The 10420-nt window shown below is 38.3% G+C and overlaps 1 protein-coding gene across 1 annotated transcript; it reads left to right on the forward strand.

Annotated features, from left to right (window-relative positions):
• The first annotated feature begins 1493 nt into the window (after window positions 1–1493).
• On the forward strand, window positions 1494–2189 carry LOC126647268 (interferon alpha-2-like). The gene has a single exon (XM_050329351.1). The coding sequence runs from the start codon at window positions 1494–1496 to the stop codon at window positions 2187–2189; it is 696 nt and encodes a 231-aa protein (XP_050185308.1).
• The last annotated feature ends 8231 nt before the right edge of the window (window positions 2190–10420 follow it).

A 10420-nucleotide genomic window follows, 5' to 3' on the forward strand; every position in this document is an offset into this window, starting at 1 on the left:
TCTAAAACTATGATGCACTTACACCATTTTTCCAAAGTAACTCCCACTAAGTGAAAAGATTCAGTTCCATGTTACACATTTTGCATCCCACTCTGATTGTTGTTACTCTTTTTAGCTAATACTGTCATAGGTGATAGGAGATACATTTTCCCTCACGCTGGCAGTAACATCTAGTCCAAGGTTGCTTAAGCAACATCAGGGCATCCAAGGAGTTTGCTTATGAGAATAACCATGCTCAGCCTAATTTGTGACATTTTAAAGCCTTCCAAATACCTATGTGCTGAACATAAAGGAAGCCCTAAAATAGTATCATCAATCTGCTCAGTGACTATCAAACTGGGAATCAAGCCAACCATATAGCAATGGGTGCAACAACAGGAAAAAACTACTGTAGGAATGAGGCCTACAGCCATGAGATATGCCATAGGATATCTGGTGAAGGGATTTCCAAGAGGTATGCTGCACCCAGCCCCTCTGATCTCTGAGGACTGGCTGGAAAGCAGGAGTGTTTATTTTCTTAGATCAAGAAATACAGAGTCTCAGACTGAAAAACCATTTTTTCTGACCCCTTCATCCAGATAATATCACTTACAGACCATTGCTTTTACCTTTTCATATATATTTACAGGAGGCAGGGAAGGCAGCAAAACTAGCAGTTTAAAACTAGCTTGCATCAAAATACAATCAAGGCCAGGAGCCAGATTTCCCAAGGTACTGTGTTGGTTCTAACCTCCTCTATTATATGGCTAGGGAAAGCAAATGGCTGAATTTTAGAGTATTTTTTGTCTTCTCTATTAATTCTCTTCCCATTTAATGTCATAATTCAGACCAGAACTCAACTGGTGTTAATGTTAACTATTGTTCAGTTACTCATATAGGAAGAAAAAGAATATTGCATCCAACTATCTAACTTATTCCCCTGTATTTTTATCTGCATGGCACTTACAAAGTGAAATCAAGGCCTCATTTAATTAGCAGTGTGCATGTTTTTAAACCCACAAAGGTATGTTAATACATATACACATCTTTATACACACATACACACATTTTAATGATATGACATCTGTCCTTTGAGTCTAAATGGTCAAGAGAAATAAAGGTGAGGAGACAGAAAGTATTTTCCCTGAAAGAAAGCTTAACTGAATCTTGGAAGTATAAATCATGGTAAGGAGACAGGATGGCAGTAGTATTCAGCAGGTCCCTGACTCATCATTGCAAGTGTTTCTTGATTGCAACATGTTCTACAACTGGTAAAATATTAAGAAAATAAGTATTTCTGAAACTCTTTATTTCAAATTCTAATACTTCATTTAGAATTTTTGAGGGAAAGGGAATAGATAGTCTGACATATATATAACAATCTAATATCCAGCTGAAATAAAAAGGAAAGTTGCAAAAAAAAAAAAAAAAAAAAAAGACTATGAAGTCATAAAGCAGAAAATGAAAGTGTTCTCAAAAGCATACAGAAGGGGGAAAACCTTAAAAACCAAAAAATGATGAACGAAAACTTCTCCTACAGAATAATTAAATTTCAAGATTTTGAAGAAACAGGAGCCCACGAATGCCTTCAAAGCATCCCAGCCTGTCTCAGAATTTATAGACAGGAAAGGAAGAACACTAGAGCTTGCTTTATCATGAATGCTTTTGGATGGATACAACTTGGTCTTACTCTGTTGTGCACCACCGTCATCTGCAGTCATCAGTGCAACCATCTTCAATTACAGCAAAGAAAAGCGATTGAAAACAGCCTGCAACTTTTGGACAAAATGGGCAAAAACTTTCCTCAACAATGTCTAAGAGAGAAAATATCCTTCAGATTTCCTAAGCGGGTTCTAGAGTCCAGACAGAAAGAGACTGTCAGAGTTGCCATTGAAGAGATCTTCCAACATATATTCTATATCTTTAGCAGAAATTTGACTCTAGCTGCTTGGGATGGGACAGCTTTGGATCAGTTCCAAAATGGACTTTATCAGCAAATTGAGCAATTGGAGGCATGTGTAATCAAAAAGCACACCCACTACTGTTGGAATAAAGAAGTCAGCAGGCTGAAATTGAAAAAATACTTCAAAAAAATAGACTGTTTTCTTAAAGACAAACAACACAACCTGTGCTCCTGGGAGATCAGCCGTGCAGAAATCAGGAGATGTCTCCAACTGATTGATAAAGTGACAAGGGAGCTTAACAACTAAGGTACAAAGATTTTAACCTCACATAAATTATACATTTATAAAGAAATAGTATATATCATATTTATTATTGATTCTATGATCTATCTTGTGGCATTGCTTCTAGTTCATTCTGACTGTATTTAAATAATTATGTTCCTGAAATTTATTTTTGCAAATGTAATGCATTATTCAATGTAAATAATTTTTCTACTCTAGCTATAAATTAGTCTATATGACTTTTCACTTAGATTACCCATCCATTGTAAGATATTGTAACCTTATAATAGATAGTGAAATCTTATGATGTTTTCTACTGAGAAAAAGTGTTGCTACTTTCCATCTCTATTTCACCCACACATTTTCAAATCATGTGTTTGTGAATTGACTGCACATCCCTCACCTTACAGGAACTGCTAGATTGTACTGATTGAGACTACACCAAAAATAAAGTATTATATTGATTATTTAAGTGGTCCTGACTTAGGCTGAGAATATGCACTTTTCTTTCAAAGTTTATATCCTCTTTTCCAAGAATGTGGTTTGTTGTTTTTTTTTTTTTTTGCATTTGAGTAATTCTAACATTTGCTATGTTTGAAGATGTAAAGAAGGATTTGTTTACATAGGATATTTTTTGCAGTAGTTATGGCTTCTGCAGTAACTTTTCAATTTGACAGTGTTACTTATAATTGAAACGCATTTGCCTTGTCTAACTATTTGGGGCAAGGCTTTTATTCCTTCCTGCAATGTTTCCAATTCACTTAAACTTCTTTGAAAAGGTATTTGAAATAACTTTTCTACATAAAAGTACCCAAAAGCCACAACTGCTAGTGGCACCTCCTACTTGCTCATGGACATAGTCATCCTGCCTACTGCAATCTCAAACATCACCATCCAGTGCTCTGTTTTATTGCTGCATGAAAGTCTGTCTCTTCCTGTTTGCTCACAAATTGAACCACAGAAACATATAGACCTTGGTATTTCAATTAATTTCCCCTCCAAAACACACAGCCTTCAGTAATAATTATCAAATTGTTTAGAATAGCTTGCAACAAACTGGGCTTGGATTTTACCCTTGGGAAATTGTCCCTGGGTAACTCCATTTCAAATGGTGTGTTTTCCCCACTCACTTGTTATATGTTAGTAACAGGGGAAACAGAGCTATATCCAGGATCTTTTACCCAGGGAATATTGTTAAAAATTTGGTGAAAGACCCAACGACTTAAAAAAAAAAAAAAAAAAAGGCTGTTGCCTGTGGCCACTCCAATGTACATTTGGCACAACTTTCTGGGTCTGGCATAAAGAAGCAGAGGACAGAGCACATCTGCACCCAGGAGATGGTGATATTAGTTCTGGAGGGCTGAAGTTGCTGCAGGTTAGTTTAAGCATCATATAAGGAACCACTTTAAAGCTTTTCCTGATCTCCAGCCATTTGGAAAAGTATAATTCAAAGGGGTGATAATAAAAAGGTACATCTAAAAAAAAAGGACTGATGTGAACAATGGCAATTTGCAGGGTGTACATGCTCTCCTCACTACCACTCATCAATGCAAGCTAAAGAAGCACCAGGAGACATGGGTATCAGGTATGAAGCTCAAATACCAGAAATGAACCAGCTAGCAACTTCACCACTATCCAGAACAACATAAAAGACCAAAGAAACAGAGTGAAATACTGGAGTAACTTTTCCATCTGGTGACATCCTACCACAAACATTACAGCAAAATGTGTATTTCTCGGGGTTTGTAACTAACAGAACTTGAAATGGCTGCCACCATGGGACTATTTCAAATCTTATTTCTGTTGCTTGTTTGCTTTTTGTACTTCTTCAAACCTGTACAATAAAAGGACATTTAGTCTACTTACCCTTCTGGTTCTGACATCCTTGCGTGGCTTCTGCAATGCAAGCTGTTATTGAAATGGCCTCATTTTTACAGAAACTTGGAAGAAGCATGAAATATTTTTCAGCTGCTGCCTCATGAAGGATTCCAGCTTTTATTGCCGAACTTGTCTGCAGTGAGAATATGTTAATTCATGGCCCACTAATTGTTTAGAAACTCGTGCCATTATGCTTTCTTTTTTAGTGTCCTTAAAAATCTCATTGCCAAATAAAACCCTGATTTGACATATTTCAGTCGTCATGGTATTTTGCAGTGCAGAAAAAAAACCAGAATGGGCACTAGAGGGCAAAGTGAAATTACAGACAAATATAAGAGTTGTAGGTTAATGTACGCGTGTTTTGGCAAGACAGTGTTTCGGTTCTTTAAGAGCATGCTGCTTATCAGTAAAGTGCTATTGGGTTCATAGAACAGAATTGAAAGAAAAATGAACTGTTCCTAAAAGAAACAAGAAGATCTCAGAGATGGTGATGAGAGCTCAGAAAACAGCATTTGATTTCAATTACTTTTTTGCCAGCTGTGAGGTAACAGAAATTATTTGTACTGAGACTATGCCTAGAAGACATATTTAAAGCTGGGGACTTTGCAACAAATGTAGTTACTCCACAAATGAAAGGAAAAAGAAAATAGCAAGCCAATATGTCTTTGTTTTATTCTTACCTTTTAAAGAAAGGTAAGCATTCTTAAGGGAAAAGGAAGAAAGCTGGAGAGTTCAGGAGGTCCTCTCTCTTCACCTTGCCATTTTAACATTTTGGAGTAATCTGTATTTCACAACCACTGTGTGATCAGGTCAGCTGTATATTGTGTCCCTGGTTAACTGGAACTCTCTGGTGTTTCTTCCAGTTAGTATTTTTCTAGAAGTTAAACAAATGAGGTAAAATGTGGTTTTTAAACATACATTATTTTCAAAAGGAAATTAATAAAATAGTGAATGCAAAGTCTCAAATCGCCGTAAGAAATTTAGCATAGATGAAAAAAAAAATCCTTCCAAGATTAGGCTGCATATGGGCCAGAAAGTTTCATAAACTTTTCCATAAAACTCACGCACCAGTGCTGCGCAGCACAGGTCCCAGTCACAGTTCTGGCAGTTCTCATGGTTTGTCCACAGCACCCTCCTTATCTGTGCTGTGCTGTGTTGTACTTTTGGGGACACTGTATCAAAAGTGGTAAGATTTCATCCATACAGAGTCCGTTTTCTGGAGTGGATTTATGGAATCGGGGTTGAAAGCCTTGTCTTCCACATGAAAACTTCAGAATAGTTACAGTAGAGCTGAAGAATGTTTATTTAAGACTTTATTTTGGAAAAAATTATTCACAAGGCACAGTCAAACAGCTTCATCCATGAGTTTGTCTTGTTCCACCAGTTCTGGCTTAATTAAGAAAAAAACCACACCAAAACCAAACAAACAGAAATAAAAGCCTGTGGGAATAACTCTACAAATAATCACACAGAGTTAGCCCCATTTCCAGGAAGGACAGCTGTGAACTCCTTCAGAGCAGGCCTAGGGAAGTTTTAGGGGTGGCTGTGGTAGAGCAGCCAGACAAGCACCAGGGCTGGGGGGTTTGGGCTGGAGAGGGGATCAGGAACTGCCTATGGGAAGACAGTCCTCACATACTGCTGCATCCTGCCAGTCCTCACACCTTTCAATCCAGTCTGTTCCCTGGTTCAGGGAAGATCAAGAAATGAGGGTGACAAAGATAGAGAATAAATCCTAAATGAAGGTTTTAGTTTTGACTGGCAGAATGAATTTACTTTGCTTAAAAATTTAACACAAAGGCAAAAAGGTAAACAAAGCAGATAAGATTAAAATTAATACTTTCCAATCAGGTGACTTGCTTTTTAATATCCAAAAATCTTCCTACTAATCCTCATATAGGCAGGGATGAGTCATTTGTATCAACATTTCCCACACTTCTGCTGATGCCATGAAATCCTTAGTAAAGTGCAAGAGATTTTTCAGTGCTAAGAATTCCTAGAGGAGCGAACTCTGACGGAGAACACAAGGAAAATCTTTCTTCTCAGCATTGCAGCCATGTCAGTGCCACAGCCCAGCCTGCAAACTGGAAGGCAGTTGCAGTGCTACTGTGGGGCCACCCTTCTGCAGCCACAGACTGCCAACCCCACCTTGCTTCCAAACACCATTCAGGCTCTTCATTGCTTGTGTCCTGGATGAATTCCTTTTCTCTCTACACACCTTTAAAATTGAAATTCCCAGCTCATGTGAACTGGTAACCCTCCAGTTTAATTTCAGTGGCACTGAGGAGGAATCAATGGTAAGTGATGAGCAGATGAGTAGAGGGAAATCCATGTCCTTCCTCAGTTTTCTACACAAAAGGCTGAAAGGTTTCATTTTCTAAAACCGACCTTGCTGAGCCTGAGCCATTACAATTAGGATCCTAAAACCACGTTACCTTCAGCAATAAGTAATTATGTTCTAAGCAAATAATATAATCTGCTTTTGAGTGTGGGAATGTAAATACAGTTAACACTCCCTTCTAAAAAATAACTGTTAAAGCATGGCAATGCGTTTGCAAAGTCAAAATACACATTAAGGAGATTAAACACTGAGATTTCAAATAGCATATCTGCCCCCTGCACACGAGTTACGACCACATCTATTCACTGTAACTCTTACTGTTGAGAGTATTCCTCAAGTTTCTTATCTTGGTAGGACAGAACCTACACAGCTTCCTCTGGACTTAGCTGGAGTGATGTGTTATAGTTCATTTTCCCAGAAAGGAAATATCTTGACAGACATATTTATATAGAAAGCTTTTCTTCTAAAAAAAAAAAAAAAAAAAAAGCCTATTTGACTTCAATTATTATTCAAAATGTTGCTCTCTCTTTAAGCAATTAATGTACTTTCTTTTTAAGTGTCTTTGAATTTGAGGTGTACTCAGTTCTGGTCTCCACTTTTTGGGAGAAGTTCACATTAGCTAGAACAGATTTTTTCTTGTGATTACAATATTTAATAATTAAATAATTTGATAATTAAGTAATTAATTAATAATTAGCTCATGGTGTTGTCCTTGTGACAAGCATTAAATCCTGTCTGAGCTACTTATATTTAAAAAGGATTTATGCTGGCTACTATTACTGGTCATTAAAAGTATTTCAAAATACTAAACTCTGATGTTTATTTTTTTTCTTTCTTTCTTTTTTTTTTTTTTAAGAATAATAGGGCACATATCCCTGTCTCTTCCAGTTCCCCACAGCTCACTATTTGTGCCAATTATTGATTAAACTTGCATAAAATGTCAGAAGCTATTATCACAACTCCTATTATGAGTGACTTGGTAAGGACTACCACTTAAAAAAGGGAAATCTCCCAGCCCATCAAACACTAATTCCTCTTTATTATTGTAGTAACATATTTGATGGGTTCTCATCCAGCAATGAAACTGAGAGCAGTGAACTGGGAGGCACAGATACTGTAGAAGCATGACTCATTTTAGAACTGGGTATGTCTTTGATATTTAGTTAATCTTTTCATGGCCTTCCACCTGTGAATTTCCCACTCTGCTAAAAAGAAGCTGCTTGGGAACAAGAAGAAAGGACAGGATAAAGGATAAAGGGTGTCTTTTTTAAAAATGGAGAATGAGGGGTGGTATTTACATTGTTTCCTGAAAGAAAATTAAATTGTAAAAAATTGTCGCCTTTAAAAAAATAGATTATATTGTCCATGAATATGCAGATTCACGTTCCCTAAGAAGAGTATAACTGTGTTACAATAATCAGCCTAAAACATCATCCTTTGCATCATAAAAATAAATTCCTTCCATGTGGAAATATTTTAATGAGAAGCAGGATTAATGTGTGTTACAGAAATGCAATGGTTTACATTTTTATCCTATGCAGAGAACATCGTCAGTAGATTTCTATTGTTCACCTCAGCCTGGCGATTAGGGTAGTAGCTTGTAGCTTCAATGCTTGAAATCAGTGCTTGAAAATAATGAATCCCCCAAACCAACATCTTCCTAAGGAGTTGTGGGGCTGGTTATGAATACACAGGTCAATCTAGAGGCCATATGATCTGCTCCCTCAAAGACTCACAGGAACTGACAAATAAGGAGGATAAGGCTGCCACATCTTCTCCAAGTGACATTTTGGGAGGTCTGGACAGGAACTGCCTGGGGGCTATTGACTATCTTCCACCATCCTTCCTCTTGCTGTGCTCCAGCTGTAGGGGAGTGGCAAGGAGATGGCACCAGTTGCTCTTTCTGAAATACCCCTGCCTTCATTGGGCCTGAAATGTCCCAAAAGCTGGCAAATGTAAAAGAAGAACAAAGTCGAACAGACTGGCTGTGATTCTCTTTTTCCTTCAAAAGCATTTCCAAACTTCATTTTTCACCTAATAAAATTGAAAAGCTAATCATCCTACCAACTGTGTATCTGTTTGGTGGACCCTTGTGGCACAATGCTTGGTCCCCCAGTATGCCTCTTGTCATCCTAAAACAGTTAGGAACTTTCATGTGACTGACTCAGATGATGCCACCAAGTCAGCTTCAGTGAGGCAGGTCCTGTTTGCAAGCCTGGGGCTCTGCTGAATTTACAAAATCTCCAGGGTTTGAGAGGTGTGAACCTGGCACAGCTGCTGCTTCCTCTTTTGTCTGGTTTGAGAATACAGACAAAGACCATGACACTTTTCCCCATTACTTGCTTGCGGTGTGAAGATGACTTTGTTTCCCCAGCTGCCTCTGCCCAGCCTTCCTTTTCTCATTAGCAGTCTTAGCCACACAACACAAACACCACCCAGCACTGTGCAAGTACTCTGCCTGTTAGTGAGAAGTAAGAGTGGGCAGTACTGCACCACAGCATCCCCAATGCCCCCAGGCAGCCCAGGATTTACTGTTTAACTAAAGTGAATAGCACTGGAGTGTGTGCTTCCAGTTAAGCACTTGTTTCAGGGCTGTGAGTTACCAGTGCTTAAAATAGCACAATCCACTGGCCAATACAGGCTTGAATTCACATAGACAAGAAATCTAATAACGGCAGAAAGGAGACATAAAATTAACAGGGACACTGAAAATTAATTTTAAGACACATGGTTCTTAAAAACACATCTGCATGTTGCTTTTATAGCAAGGATTTGGAAACAAAAGCAATGCAGATGTTTTATTTTGGCAATGTTTCCTATTTGAAGAGAATGAGATTCTTTCCGTATCACATGAAACCTTCCAAAGTTGCCATTAACTTTTCACATAAGTTGCAATGGTTCCTGACACAAGCACTGTGGCCAGACAGAACAGTTTTCCCCACCTCATGATGCAGGGAAACTAGATGTTGTAACAATCTGTTTATATTTTGAGAAATCCAGAAGACTCAGGCTGAACATGGGCTGAACAGTCACATAGCTTGTTTTAAGAGATGCCAGCACTTACATACAAGTCATTACTTGATGCTGGTTGAGGTGTTTCTAGACAGAAGTTTTTTTGCCAAAGCAACAGCTGGAGTGGAGAAGAAAGTTTATTTTCCAAAAATAAAAAGGTAGAATTTTTTCCAGGACTTATTGTATTGTTCTCATATCCAGCTAATATTTATTCCAAAAGTTCCATTGAATATTTGCTTTCATCTGAATGTCTTTGCAGCTTACAGAATTGTTAAATGTATTAAGCACAAAGGCCTTTCTCCAAAACCTGTGTGCCTGGAAGCGTTCCCACTTCTATGTAGTCTCATAAAAGTTGTTACTTGTTGTTACTGATTTTCCTTTCTCATATCCATCACACTACAAAAACATCAGTGCAAATTGCACAGTTAAAGAGACCTTACATGTGTTTTCAACTGAAAGTTGTACGCAGAAAAATACCCTTGTATTTCAGAGAGATATTTTTGCTATTCTAATGTCTAGGACCAGGTTTGATTGGCCAGATTGACTACAAGCCACTGGCTGAATGGTATTCTACATCTCCCAAAGGAGAAATTGAATATCTATGTAAAAATAGATTTATAAAACCCTGTACTTTGGCACTACCCTTGCAGTGCATTGTCACTCCAATGGGTGCATTTGTAAGAGCACTACAGTTCAGGCCAGAAGTAGACCTTTGAGGTGAATTTTCTAGTCATTGCCCCTTGTTATGCCTCATTCCTCACCACAGGGCAGGCTCCGAATGCACCAACATATTTCCTTTCACATGGACAACAGGACAACATGACTCCTATCACATGCCATCACCCCAGGAGATTTTTTTTTTTTCAGCAAGCAATGGGCATCCACTCCATAGGGCCAAGCTGCTGCCAAAGGAAAGCCCTAAAAATGCTTCAGAGGTGGGCAGCACCTCACCAGGCTCCTGCCAGGTTGTGTCATGGGTGGCCACCACCATGGACAGGAATTGGGATCCAGCTTTCAAGCCCTTGCA

The sequence above is a fragment of the Myiozetetes cayanensis genome, unplaced genomic scaffold (assembly GCF_022539395.1).
Source record: "Myiozetetes cayanensis isolate MyiCay16 unplaced genomic scaffold, myiCay2020 scf4, whole genome shotgun sequence".
In the NCBI taxonomy this organism is placed as follows: domain Eukaryota; kingdom Metazoa; phylum Chordata; class Aves; order Passeriformes; family Tyrannidae; genus Myiozetetes; species Myiozetetes cayanensis.